Source organism: Pristiophorus japonicus, chromosome 2, assembly GCF_044704955.1.
Source record: "Pristiophorus japonicus isolate sPriJap1 chromosome 2, sPriJap1.hap1, whole genome shotgun sequence".
Lineage (NCBI taxonomy): Eukaryota > Metazoa > Chordata > Chondrichthyes > Pristiophoridae > Pristiophorus > Pristiophorus japonicus.
Window position 1 is genome coordinate 319,505,016 of NC_091978.1, and position 14,786 is coordinate 319,519,801.

Sequence of the window (14,786 nt, forward strand, 5' to 3'; positions counted from 1 at the left end):
CTGCGGGCCATGTTTACCACACACGGCCTACACGATGTCCGGGTGAGCGACAACAGGCCATGTTTTACCAATGCTGAGTTCAAAGAATTCATGACCCGTAACGGGATCAAACATGTCACATGTTCCCCGTTTAAACAAGCGTCCAATGGTCAGGCAGAGAGAGCAATGCAAACCATCAAGCAAGGCTTGAAAAGGGTAACTGAAGGCTCACTGCAGACTCGCCTATCCCGAGTCCTGCCTAGCTACCGCACGAGACCCCACTCACTCACTGGGATCCCACCTGCTGAACTGCTCATGAAAAGAGCACTTAAGACAAGGCTCTCATTAGTTCACCCTGATCTACATGAACGGGTAGATGACAGGCGGCTTCAACAAAGTGCATACCATGATAGCGCAAATGTGTCACGCGAGATTGAAATCAATGATCCTGTATTTGTATGAAATTATGGACAAGGTCCCAAGTGGCTTCCTGGCACTGTCGTGGCCAAAGAGGGGAGCAGGGTGTTTCGGGTCAAACTTTCAAATGGACTCATTCACCGGAAACACTTGGACCAAATCAAATTCAGATTCACGGACTATCCTGAGCAACCCACCTTGGACCCTACCTTTTTTGATCCCCCAACATACACACCAGTGGCAACCGGCACCACGGCTGACTACAAAGCAGAACTTATCATCCACAGCAGCCCAGCAGGGCCGAACACACCAGGCAGCCCAGCAAGGCTAGCTGCACAGCAGTCCAGCGAGGGCCCAGCAAATGATTTAACAACACCAGCTTTCACACCGAGACGACCAACCAGGGCAAGAAGGGCCCCAGATCGACTCACATTGTAAATAGTTACACTGACTTTGCCAGGGAGTGTTGTTATATATGTATACTTGTATTTACTCTGTACAGCCACCAGAGGGCTCATCCCCTAGAGTCCCAAGGGATCCCATAATGCCTTGGGAGCACAGGTATTTAAGGAGACTTCACAGGTTGGAGAGGCACTCTGGAGACCTGCAATAAAAGACTAAGGTCACACTTTATTTTGAGTTCACAGTGTTCAGTCTGACTCTTTCTTCATACACAACACATTCCAATTCCTGCAGTACCCACCAGTCGTGGAAGGCCTCAAGCATACCAGTGAACACTGCATGTTCCTGCTTCACGGTCACTCGGGTGCCTAGCTTTGTATGAGTTACACTTCCAGCCACACATCACACTCAGCCTAATGATAACGGAGCTCTGTTCATCAGCTGATTACAATTTGATGTTAAAAGAGAGAACAAATTGGAGTGCGAGCACTTTTCAAACATTAGGAGTCAAAAATTAACTCCAAAATGTTATCGGGCCATTCAGTATGACTCTAGGTGCTTTAGTAAACAGATTTTCATTAGCTAGTGTGCAATACTGAAAGCATAAACAATATAAATTAATTATTGGCTTCAGTGTAACTTGATTGTTGAGTTACCACTTTTGCATGTTGAAAATAATTTTAGAACACTAGGGTATGATGTCATAAGGCTGGGAAATATCAAAAATTAGTTTAAAGATATGAAGCTGTCATTTATTTTTGTTTAAGAAAGATTGTAACTCCTATTAAGGGGAATTTGACAGGTAGCTCTGTTGCACGTATTATTTTGGATCAATGTTTTTTCATCTTATCTGCTCTGTATATTGTTATAACAATTTTTGGTACAGTTTCATTTATCCTGCAATTACCAATCTGAAACTGGTCGCTATAATATGGTCAACCAGGCAATACCCGATTTATATTGTTTAGCTCGTAATGTAATTGTTCTGCCCAGGAAAGAGATCTCAGTACTTCTGCTTATATATTGCGGAAACTACCTTGCAGTATAACCCCACCCTAAGAGGAGTGCTACATTAACTGAAAGATTAAATTAAAGGCTAATCTGTTCCAGACTTTCATCTCACGCCCCACAACATATGTGCAGATGTGATTAAACAGCCCTGCCAAGTATCACTCATTGGAGATAATTGACGATTACTGATTTGGATTTAAAAAATCATACCTACATTACTCCGAAAATTAGAGGCAGCTCCATATAGATATACATCGGTTCATTAGTGATAGCACTCTTGTCTCTGAGTCAGAAGGGCACAGGTTCATATGCCATTCCAGAGACTTGCACATGTAATCCAGACTGATACCTCAACGTAGTACTGAGTGAGTGCTGCCCTGTCGGAGATGCTGTCTTTCAGATTCGACGTTAAGCCTCGTTTATCCTGTCAGGTGGACGTAAAAGATCCCATGGTATTATTCGAAGAAGAGCAGGGGAATTCTCCCAGTGTCCTGGTCAATATTTGTCCATCAACTAACACCTAAAAACAGATTAACTGGTCATGTATCTCATTGTTGTTTGTGGGGCCTTGCTGTGGGCTAAATGGCTGCCTTGTTTTCCTATATTCCAACAGTGACTACACTTCAAAAGCAATTCATTGGCTATGAAACACTTTGGGGCGTTCTAAAATTATGAAAGGCGCTATATAAATGCAAGTCTTTCTTTATTGCTTAAAAATGTCACTCCTAACAGTTGTCGGACATTGACTCCACTCGAGGCGAGCAAGTAATCTAGGTTGGGACTTCTGTGTAGTACTGAGGGAGTGCTGCACCGTCAGAGGTGTTGTCTTTTGGATGAGACGGTACACCAAGGCTCAGTCGCTACTCTCAGGCGCACGAAAAAGATCCCACGGCGCTATTCAAAGGAGAAAGGCTGGTATCATGATCAACATTTATCCCTCAAACAACTCCTGGTCATTTATTTTAGTGCTGTTTGTGGGAGTTTGCTGTGCTTAAATTAGTTACCACGTTTCCTACATTACAACAGTGACTACATTTAAAAAGTACTTCAATTGTGTGTGAGAGGTCTTGGGGTCGTGAAAGGCGCTATATAAAACCAAGTCTTTCTTTCCTTGTTTGACACCTCTGATTTGCATTCCTTATCATCTATAATAATTTAGTTGGAAACTGTTATACCAAACTCATATATGAGAATTTAAAAAAATGAGCGGTGGTGAAGAAACATTTCTTTCACGCAGATTATTAATCGAGGTGTGCTTTTTAAATTAAATATAATCTTCATTGGAACATAGGAAGAAGTATGCGCCTCTTTGAGGTAGATTACGGTAACAGACGAGCTGCCCTTTCCCCTTTGACAGGGGAAGTTTAAAATCGGCGCCGCTGCCGCATGGAAACAGCGTTTCTGTTGCTGGGTGAGACGCTGCTCTCCTTAGACCATGTCCTCGAAAAAGAAAAATAAGTCCAAAGCGGCCAGGGGTCAAGAGAATCAGGGCGCCTCGCCGAGGGCAGGGCCGAACTGTTGCTCAACTCCAGTAACCTCCCCCGGGACTTACAGCCCAGGAGCTGAGGCTGGCAGTATGGATACAAAACCCCAGCCCTGCCTCTCACTGACTGTCACTGATACCCTGGAGAGAGGTAAGGACACAGCTCATGAGCTCACCGGCACGCCGCACATCTTTTAAGTCATTAAAGAAATATATGTGTCAACCTTACTGTTCCATGTAAATCAAGACCCTTGGTATTAGGTATGTGAAGATGCAGACTTGGTGAATTTGTTTCGTGATTAAATGTGGATAGCCATCATTTTTAGCCTTGAGGTACCTTATGTTTCAAAAAGGTGGCATTGTAACTGAAAGGAAATAGCACAGAAAGTGCTGTTCACATTGACTCCATTAGAAACAGTGAGAGATTAATGCACAGCAACATGTTTTGCAGTTAAAATAATCAATTACATCCAATTCTCCTAATTTAAGTAATGTATGAAATAAACAGATTCTCAAATTATGTTTTGTTTTATTCATACTGCCTCTTGAGCCTTGTAGTTGTTGTATGGGTTTCAACCAAGCAATACCTTGTTTATATTGCCTGACTTTAATTGATATTCTTCCATGTGTACTCTGGCACCCAGAAGAGCAGATACAGGACATTGAACAATGGACTCCCACAGGGTTCTGTCCTGGCACCCATGTTGTTCAACCTTTACACCAGCGTCCTGCCCGAAACAGAGTACTGCAAGTTCGTATACGCTGATGACATTGCCTTGGTCACGCAAAACATGAATTTGTCCATCACCGAAGAGAATCTGACCAGTGATTTACAGAGGATGGAGGCCTATTTCTGCTGATGGCGACTTCGTCCAAAACCACAAAAGACCATCTCCTCGACATTCCACCTCAACACCGATCAAGCAAAGCAAGCTTTGAAAGTCTCCTTTTGCGGCGCAGAGGTAAACCATGCCAAAAAATCTTTCTATTTAGGAGTCATGCTTGATCGCACCTTGTCATATTGACAACATCGCCAGAAGCTTGGAAAGAAACGAAAGAATCGGGTCAATTTGATCCAGAAACTCGCTGGGTCCACATGGGGAGCAGTCGCTGAAACCCTCTGTACGGCAGTACTCACCGTCGTGTACTCCACAGTGGAGTACTGCTCTCCAGCATAACTATCTAGTCCGCATGTCCAATCCATTGATGAATTCTACTATGAGAATTATCACCGGTACGCTTTTATCGACACCAACACCTTGGCTCCCCGTGCTTGCAAACATCGCACCACCACACCTACGCCGTGAATATGCAGTCTCCAGAGAATACAACTGCTACACCAGCAAAGACATGCCAATCCAGGCTGACTTGGATAACCTACCACCAACCCGTCTCAAATCTAGAAGGCCATTTTGGACCGTCGCTGAAGCCCTTCAGCGATCTCCCCTCAGCCTTGATGACCGATGATGAAATGCTTGGAAGAACTACGATATACACAATGTATTCCTTTATAGAGGTCCCAACAGTACAACCTGAAGGGTCAAACTTTCCTTGCATACCGTGGACAACCAACAACTGCCTCAGAACTGGTCATGGTAGATGCTGCCACCTTCTCCATAGATGTAAGATTAAAGCATCCCCATCATGTGACTGTGGAGCTCCTAATCAGACCCTGGAGCACATCATTGAGCACTGCCCTCTGAGGAAATTTGCAGGCAACCTACAAGATATCCACACTGTTGCACCGGAAGTTTTGGCCTGGATATCCAACTTTGGTATTGACATTTGATTTGCTTTGCTGCTACCATACAAAAGAAGAAGAATTATTGATATTCTCCTGCCATGGGGAAAATTCTGGGCAAATGTGCTTACATAAAGGGGGAGCTGAATTATATGCACTGAATGTAAATACACCCGGGACAGCTCACTTTTGCAACTTAATTTCTGACTCACGGATTTTCATCCTGTGTCCTCTACTTAGCTTGTTGCATCTAACTTGCAACGTCAGTCCATGCTTCTATTTGTAAAATAATGCTGTAAAGGCAAGAGATAAGACTATTGAAAGTAAAAGTTTTAAGCTAGCATGGTAAAGGAGTTTCCCCATTGGCTTTAGTACTCCCTTTCCCAAGCAGAATTATTATGCAATGACCTCCTACTTGAATATGCACACATATGGATGTTGGGTGAAGGTTGGATCAAGTGCCCCCACAATAAAGTAACTTGCTGATACTGTCTTGGTTGTGAATGGCCACTTGGCTGAGATACTTGAATGCTATCTCTCCTTGTCCTTCTCGACCTGTCTGCAGCCTTTGACACGTTGGACCACTCCGTCCTCCTCCAACGCCTCTCCACTGAAGTCCAGCTAGGTGGGACTGTACTTGCCTAGTTCCATTCATATCTATCTAATTGTAGCTAGAAAATCACCTGCAATGGCTTCTCTTCCTGCTCCTGCATCATTATCTCTGGTGTCCCCCAAGGATCTATCCTTGTCTCCCTCCTATTTTTCAGCCATTGTCTTCAGTCCCCGCTACAAACTCCGTTCCCAAACCACTGACTCCATCACTGTCCCTAGCATCTGCCTGAGGTTGAACCAGACTGTTCGCAGCCCTAGTGTCATATTTGACCCTGAGATGAGCTTCCGACTACATATCCGCCCCATAACTAAGACCGTCTATTTCCACCTCCGTAATATTGCCTATCTCCCTCCCTCCCTGCCTCAGTGTATCTGCTGCTGAAACCCTCATCTATGCTTTTGTTACCTCTAGACTTGACTATTCTAACGCACTCCTGGCTGGCCTTCCACATTACATCGGATATGTAGCACAGAAGCAGGCTATTTGACCCAACCAGTCCATGCCAATGTTTATGTTCCACTTGAGTCTCCTCCCGTCCTTCCTCATCTATCAGCATAACTATTTCCTTCTCCCTCGTATGCTTATGTAGCCTCCCTTTAAATGCATCTATACTATTCGCTTCAACTACTCCCTGTGGTAGCAAGTTCCATATTCTCACCACTCTCTGCATAAAGAAGTTTTTTCTGAATTCCCTATTTGATTTCTTGATGATTACCTTATATTGATGGTCTCCAGTTTTTCTCTTCCTCACAAGTGGAAACACTCTCTGTCTACACTATCAAAATTTTCATAATTTTAAAGACCTCCTATTAGGTCACCCCTCCACTTTCTCTTTTCAAGAGAAAAGAGACACAGCCTGTTCATCCTTTCCTGATGAGTACAACGTCCTATCCTATGTAAACTTGAGGACATCCAAAACTCGGCTGCCTGTGTCCTAACTCACACCAAGTCCCGTTCACCCATCACCCCTGTGCTTGCTAATCTACATTGGCTCCCGGTTAAGTAACGTGTCGATTTTAAAATTCTCATCCTTGTTTTCAAATCCCGCCCGATCTCTAATCTCCAGCCCCACAACCCCCCGAGATATCTGCGCTCCTCTAATTCTGGCTTGTTGAACATCCTTGATTTTAATCGCTCAAACATTGGTGACCGTACCTTCAGCTGCCTTGACCCCAACCTCTGGAATTCCCTCCCTAAACCTCTTTGCCTCACTACACCTCTCTCATCCATTAAGGCGCTCCTTAAAACCTACCTCTTTAACTAAGCCTTTGGTCATCTGCCCTGATTTCTCCTTATGTAGCTCGGTGTCGAGGGTGCAGAAAAGATTTACAAGAATGCTTCCAGGGACTTCAGTTATGTGGATAGACTGGAAAAGCTGGGATTGTTTTCCTTAGAGCAGAGAAGGTTGAGAGGCGATTTGATAGAGATGTTCAACATCATGAGAGGTCTAGATAGAGAGAAACTGTTCCCAAAGGTGGAAGGGTCGAGAACCAGAGGACACAGATTTAAGGTGATTGGCAGAAGAACTAAAGGTGACATGAGGAAAAAACTTTTTACGCACGAGTGGTTAGGATCTCGAATGCGCTGCTTGATGGGTTGGTGGAGGCAGATTCAATCATGGCTTTCAAAAGGGAATTGGATAAATAACTGAAGGGAATTTTTTTTTTACGGCTATGGGGAAAGGGCGGGGGAGTGGGACTAGCTGCAGTCCTCTTGCAGCGAGCCGGCACGGGCTCGATGGGCCGAATGGCCTTCTGTGCTGTAACCAAACTGTGATTCTGTGTCTCATTATGTTTTATAACACTCCTATGAAGTGCCTTGATGTTTTACTGCATTAAAAGTATTATATAAATACAAGTTGTTGTTGATCAAATCTACCTCTTTCACCTGTCCCAATATCTCCTCGTGTGGCTCGGTGTCAAATTATGCTCCTGGGAAGCACTTTGGGACGTTTTACTATGTTAAAGGTGCTATATAAATGCAAGATGTTGCTATAATCAGTAAGGTACATCATGTTTATAGGTAGTTGACTATGTCACTCCTGGTATCAACCCTATGATTGGTATCAATCCTAAATCTTCAAACTAAAGAGATGACTCAGCTGATATACCTAAAGGGAGCAGGTGAGGAACCAATTGTTGGCGTCCATGTGGGAAGGAATAATACAGGTAGAAGTAGACCAGAGGTCCTTCAATCTAAATTTAGGGCATTTGGAAAGAAGCTGAAGGGAAGGATTACAAATATAGTACTTTCTGAAATACTACCTGTTCCACATGCTAGTGAAAAGAGACAGAGGGTAATTGGGCAGACCAACGCTTGGCTACGGCTTTGGTGTAGGGTCTTAGGATTTCAGTTGCTCAAACAATGGGATACCTTTCGAAATGGGGAGTGTCTATACAGACCAGATGGGCTCCACCTAAACAAAAGGTGGGTAGAGCAGTTGGCAGACAGGATAGATAGACTGGTGGAGGAATTTTTAAACTAGAGTTTAGGATCAGCTGAATTATATGGAGCGTGGAGGATGAGAAGCTGGCTGGAAGAACACCGAATAGCCAAGAATCCATTACATGTCTAGTTTCAATTGTTCTTTTTTGTGATTTTAGCAGACGAGAAGGTGCCTAAGGCATGCCGAAGATGTCTTGCTCAAATGGGTCTCAACAGTATAAAATTGGCAAACATCTGCATTGGCCGACCAATCCTTCTTACCAGCACTGCTGGCAGACAGGAAGTAAGTACCAGAGAAACGGAGGATCAAATATCATACTATTGTGGTTACACAAAGTTCTTACAGGAGTGCAGTTCTTTTGTTTTTATTTATCTATTATTTATTTCTCTCTGCAAGAACAGCAATGTCATGCGAACAGCATCACCTCCAAGTTCCCCTTAAAGTCACACACCATCCTGACTTGGACATATAGCACCATTCCTTCATCATATATCACCATTCCTACCCACTGAGCCACAGCTGACACAATTCAGGACTGGATATTATCCAGGACCTGCTGTAGTCTGGCATGGACTGCTTAATTATCAGAGGAATTGTGAATGCAGTTGAACATTGTGGAATCGTAAACCAAAAACCCCGCTCCGGACCTTGTGATGGAGGGCAAAGTACAAATGAAGTAGTTGAAGGTAGTTGTGCCAAGGATGCTTCTCTGGGTGACTCTTGCAGCAATGTCCTGGTTCTGCGATGATGTACCTCAGACTCACAAACATCCTTCTGGTAATTACAGGTCCCACCACTGATAGTAGGAATTTGAAGTGATAAAATTAATATCATAGAAATGTATTGGTTTTAAAGTGGTTTCCTCATAGTGTATTAGTACCAGTCTATTAATTCTAGCTACTGACAACACTAATACAGGACAGATTGTTCTTGTTGTGGATGTTGCCGTCATGTCGGTTCGGGACATAATACCTGTACTATGTACACACGAAAAATGAACGGCAAGAAAAGGCATACTGATCCATACAGCCTGTCCCATGTAATTGTGATGTCTTCTGCATCACAGTACATATACTCTCCACCCCATTTGGAAGCCATACAATCTCCTCGGAGAGGTGAAAAACCAGACTAAAACCCCAGGCCAATTAGGGAAACAAAACTGCAAAATTTCTCTTCGACCCCCCTTAGGCGATCGAAATTTGTCGGAGTCCACTTGGGCCTGGATTAACATTATATGGTACCTACCTCTTGTACGAGATGATCTCCACCCAAGCCAGTGATGGGTCCAGCTCTCCCTTTTAAGGAATTCAGCGAATCAGTATTCACTGTACGAGCTGGCAGCTGTCCACAGGTCTGCTATTCTCTCGGAACTAACCTAGATCTGCCTTTCCATAACTTGAAATTGTGTGCCCCTGGTCCTCTCTATGTAGCATTTATACTACAGGATGATGTACAGAGTATTAGTGTTTGTTATAGTATATTATAGTATAATTGCTTTCGTGTACAGATGTTCCAGACTAACAATTTTTTTTTTGGTAGGTGTGCACAGCATGGCCTGTACCAAGTTTCCCTGGGGGTAAGGTAGGATTAAATGGAGTCATCCAGAAGAATTTAAAGGTCAAGATGAACGATGCAATTACTGTCCAGCCACTACTTGGTCCAATATTACAGGCAGAGGGATTACATGTAGATTTGAGGTTTGTATCTAGTAGATTCAGTGTAAGCTGCTTAAAGAAATGTACTTGGGTGTAAACTAAAATTCTTTTGCCAGTATTCTAAGATCACATCATTAAAAACAGTTTTCAACAATGTGTAATATTGATATTAAGGAATTATCATAGACTGTGCCTTTGGATTGTTGCTGGAGCCACTTAATGCCTGCTAGTATTACAATTTATTTGCACCAAATTAATTTAAATGTGGTACTAGAAATGGCAGGTGATACTTTGGGCTCAGTTGAAGGATTAGGTGCCTGCAGTCATGAATAGAATAGGATCTGAACAACTAGATTAAATGTGTGTAGTCAAGTCATTTAACTTGTTTTGATACTTTGTCTAATCGATTTACTGTTTTGTGGCATATCATTATTTGAAATGATTACTAATTGTGCCAGCATACCCGCTTAAATCATTTTGAGCTATAATTAATTGCCTTGTTGATTGCAGAGATCAAGATGATTCCTTCAAGACAGAAGAATTATCTGACTTCTTGCTGAGGAGTATGGGTAAGAACATTCGGATCACTGGATACCATCTTTACTCCTTACACAGTTTACAGTATGCACTTTGAGTGCTGTACTTAAACATTTAGCTCCAGCCTCAGAAGATATACTTCCTCTGCCACATAATGTGACATTCTATCTTCAGGCCAACCATTGCTGCATATCTGAGTGAGCTTGCCAGATAATGCTGAATTATGGGCAGTTTTATGCTGCATGCCAGTGCGCTCTCGGAACTGAATAGTCTATCAAACTTCATTCCATATAAAGCCTTTGCAGCCACAAAGCAATGAAAATCATCTGATTGGACTAGATTTGAACTTGGATCCCAGAGATGCAAGACAAATGTGCACAACCTGCTGTATATTTATATATTAGTTTAAGAACAGAATATGCTGGAAATGCACAGCAAGCCAAATAACACCTGAAATTAAAGCTAAGCTAACGTTTTGTGCATGGCTTTTCATCATAGTTATGTGCATTTCCAGCCTCTCGTTTTTTATTTCAGATTTGCATTAATTTAAATCTGTCTTCTCCCTCCCCAGCCATGCGTGTTTTAGTTAGCACAGTCTTTTTAAAGCTCTGAAGTTAATATCTTCTATTACTATTGGTTAGTTTTCATTGAGGTTCTGTATCATCTAACAAGAAGAATGTGGTGTTTCACAATATAATTAAGCCATCATCATAGGCAGTCCCTTGAAATCGAGGAAGACTTGCTTCCACTCTAAAAGTGAGTTCTCAGGTGACTGTTCAGTCCAATATGGGAATTACAGTCTCTGTCACAGGTGGGACAGACAGTGGTTGAAGGAAAGGGTGGATGGGAAGACTGGTTGGTGCACATTTCTTCCGCTGTCTACGCTTGGTTTCTGTAAGCTCTCGCTGACGAGACTCGAGGTGATCAGCGCCCTCCCAGATGCTCTTCCTCCACTAGGGTGGTCTTGGGCCAGGGATTCCCAGCGCTGGTGGGAAGAAGCACTTTATCAAGGAGGCTTTGAGGGTGTCCTTGAAATGTTTACTCTGCCCACCTGGGGCTCGCTTGCCGTGTAGGAGTTCTGAGTAGAGCACTTGCTTTGGGAGTCTCGTGTTGGGCATGCGGACGATGTGGCCCGCCCAGCGGAACTGGTCGAGTGTGGTCAGTGCTCCGATGCTGGGGATGTTGGCCTGATCGAGAACACTGATGTTGGTGCGTCTATCCTCCCAGTGGATTAGCAGGATCTTGCGGAGGCAGTGCTGGTGGTACTTCTCCAGTGCTTTGAGGTGTCTACTGAGCCACATAGGAGGGCAGGCATCACTACTGCCCTGCAAACCATAAGCTTGGTGCCAGAATTGAGGTCCTGGTCTTCAAACACACTTCCTCAGGCGACCTGAAGACTGCGCTGGCACACTGGAGGTCGTGTTGGACCTCGTCATCGATGTCTGCCCTTGCTCCCGAGGTATGGAAAATGGTCCACGTTGTCCAAGGCCGCGCCGTGGATTTTGATGACCGGGAGGCAGTGCTGTGTGGTGGGGTCAGGTTGGTGAAGGACCTTTGTATTACGGATGTTTAATGTAAGGCCCATGCTTTCGTACGCCTCTGTGAAGATTTGACGATGGCTTGGAGTTTGGCCTCAATGTGCGCAGACGCAAGCGTCATCCATGTACTGTAGTTCGATGACAGAGATGGGACGACCTTGGATCTAGCCTGGAGGTGACGATGGTTGAACAGGTTCCCATTAGTTCTATAGTTTAGTTCCACTCCAGCAGGGAGCTTGTTGAGTGAGATGGAGCATTGCAGCGAGGAAGAGCGTTGGCTCCGCCTTGCTTGACCCCGGTCCGGATGTGGATTGGGTCTGTGGTGGATCCGTTGGTCAGGATCACATCTTGCATGTCGTCGTGGAGGATGGTGACAAACTTTTGGGGGCAGCCGAAATGCAGGAGGGTGCTCCATAGTCCCTCATGGTTGACGGTATCAAATGTTTTTGTGACGTCAAAGAAGGCCATGTACAAGCATTGGTGCTGTTCCCTGCATTTCTTTTGTAGTTGTTGCATGGTGAGGATCATGTCCGTTGTACCCCTTAGTGGACGGAATCCGCATTGTGACTCTGGGACGAGCTCTTCAGCCACGGGGAGAAGACGGTTGAGAAGGATTCTAGCGATGACTTTCCCAGTAGCCGACAGCAGGGAGATTCCTCTAGTTGCTGCAGTCAGACTTGTCCCCTTTTTTGAAGATGGTCACGATTACGGCATCTCTGAGATCTCCCGGCATGCTCTCCTCCTTCCAGATAAGAGAGATGAGGTCATGCATTCATGCCAATAGTGCTTCTCCGCCATACTTTAGTGCCTCAGCAAGGATTCCATCTGCTCCTGATGCCTTGTTTTTGAGTTGATGGATGGCCTTTTCTATCTTGTGTAGGGCTGGGGTTCTGCTGAGATGGTGGCAGGTAGCATGCTGCGGGATGGAGTCGAGGGCACTCGTGTCAAAGGCAGAGTCTCGATTAAGGAGATCTTAGAAGTGCTCCTTCCAGCGGGCCCTGACTGCCTCGGTCTTCCCGTTCTTGGCTAGCAGTGGGGTGGGGCCTTGGGTGCTTGGCCCGTAGGCGGACTTAACTGCGGTGAAGAATCCTTGCACGTCAAGGCTGTTTGCCAGCTGCTGGATCTACTGTGCTTTCTCCACCCATCATCTATTCATTAGGTTGCGGCTTTTTTGTTGGACTTCGGCCTTCAGCTTTGCTGCTCCCGAATTGTGATGCTGCTTTAAATTCAGAAATGCCCTACGCTTGCGGTTTATTACCTCCTGGATCCCTCGGTTCTAATAAACCGCAAGCGTAGGGCATTTCTGAACTTAAATAATTAAACTAGGGTAAACAAGGCGAGCTGCCACCAGGGTGAAGTTTTCTTCCAATGTAATTTAGTCCTGAATACACGAGTTCGTCGAATAAGAAAATACCATATGCACTTATTATATGTCCAAAAATATCTGTGTGTACATTAACAGTTTTGGGCATTTATCACCAATTTTATGGGTATCTTATTTATGCTTTGTTTCTCACAGATGGGAAGATAGTGTTACCTGGCAACTTCCTGAACCTTGTATATTATGGTCGAACTTTTCACTTATTGGTGAGGAAGATTAAAGGAGTGGATGGAGCAGTGCTGGAGATGCCATTCAATGTCACACTCAGTGATACAAAAGTGAATGAGGAATCCTTGCTTGACAAATCAGTACATGAGAACACTGCAATGGATTTGTCCACACATTTCAGCAATTTGGTCATAGATGTTACTCAGGACAGAGGTATCAACACTACTTCTGATTCACTTTCTCCAATGACTGATTCTCAAAATACATCAATTCTTACCTGTAGCACTACTGTGGACAGTGGGAAATTGCCAGACGCACTCAATGGTATAACATGCTCTTCTGTAAGCAACAGTGAAAATGTTGAAAAGTCTGAATCTGTTCAGGAAAGAGATGACGAATGTGGCCCTCCAATGGAGGACTTTATCCCGATGCCTGACAATTGCCTGAAATGTAACAGAGATACATTTTACCACATTTCTTTACTCACTCAAATCAAGTTCTTGCAGGGACAAAGCAATGACGAGGAGGGGAAGGAAGAGTTCAAAGTCACTTACGATATGATTGGAGGGCTGGCCAGTCAGCTAAAGATGATTCGAGAAATTATTGAATTACCCTTGAAGCGACCACAACTGTTCAAATCCTATGGTATGTCATCTCAAAACATAACTAGAGTTTAGCTGTTGTTTTAATTTGATCAAAATAAAAAGTCTTCTAAGAGTAAAAAAATGTGGTGAAGGCTAATGTAGGTCCCTTGCAGTCAGAATCAGAGGAATTCACACTAGGGAACAAGGAAATGGCAGACCAATTGAACAAATACTTTGGTTCTGTCTTCACTAAGGAAGACACGAATAACCTCCCGAAAACACTAGGGAACTGAGGGTCTAGCGAGAAGAGGGAACTGAGGGAAATCCTTATTAGTCAAGAAATGGTGTTGGGGAAATTGAAGGGACTGAAGGCCGATAAATCCCCAGGGCCTGATAGTCTGCATCCCAGAGTACTTGAGGGCCCTAGAAATAGTAGATGCATTAGTGATCATTTTCCAACATTCCATGGACTCTAGTTCAGTTCCTATGGATTGGAGGGTAGCTAATGTAACCCCACTTTTTAAAAAAGGAGGGAGAGAGAAAACGGAATTATAGACCGGTTAGACTGACACTGATGGTGGGGAAAATGCTGGAATCAATTATTAAAGATGTAATAGCAGCACATTTGGAAAACAGTGACAGGATCGGTCCAAGTCAGCATGGATTTATGAAAGGGAAATCATGCTTGACTAATCTTCTAGAGTTTTTTGAGGATGTAATTAGTAGAGTGGATAAGGGAGAACTAGTGGATGTGGTGTATTTGGACTTTCAAAAGGCTTTTGACAAGGTCCCACACAAGAGATTAGTTACAAAATTAAGGCACATGGTATT

The 14,786-nt window shown here is 44.0% G+C and overlaps 1 protein-coding gene across 2 annotated transcripts in view; it reads left to right on the forward strand.

Annotated features, from left to right (window-relative positions):
* Positions 1 to 3,191: 3,191 nt before the first annotated feature.
* The window catches only part of afg2a (AFG2 AAA ATPase homolog A), a 594,246-nt gene continuing 582,651 nt past the window's right edge, over positions 3,192 to 14,786 (forward strand). Inside the window, exons 1-5 of one of the 2 annotated variants that reach the window (XM_070871823.1) lie at positions 3,192 to 3,443; positions 8,250 to 8,374; positions 9,632 to 9,789; positions 10,258 to 10,316; positions 13,342 to 14,016. In XM_070871823.1, coding sequence (XP_070727924.1) covers positions 3,245 to 3,443; positions 8,250 to 8,374; positions 9,632 to 9,789; positions 10,258 to 10,316; positions 13,342 to 14,016 — 1,216 coding nt within the window. In that variant the 5' untranslated portion in view covers positions 3,192 to 3,244. The remainder of the gene's footprint in view (positions 3,444 to 8,249; positions 8,375 to 9,631; positions 9,790 to 10,257; positions 10,317 to 13,341; positions 14,017 to 14,786) is intronic. The other variant, XM_070871824.1, reaches the window with a different exon arrangement.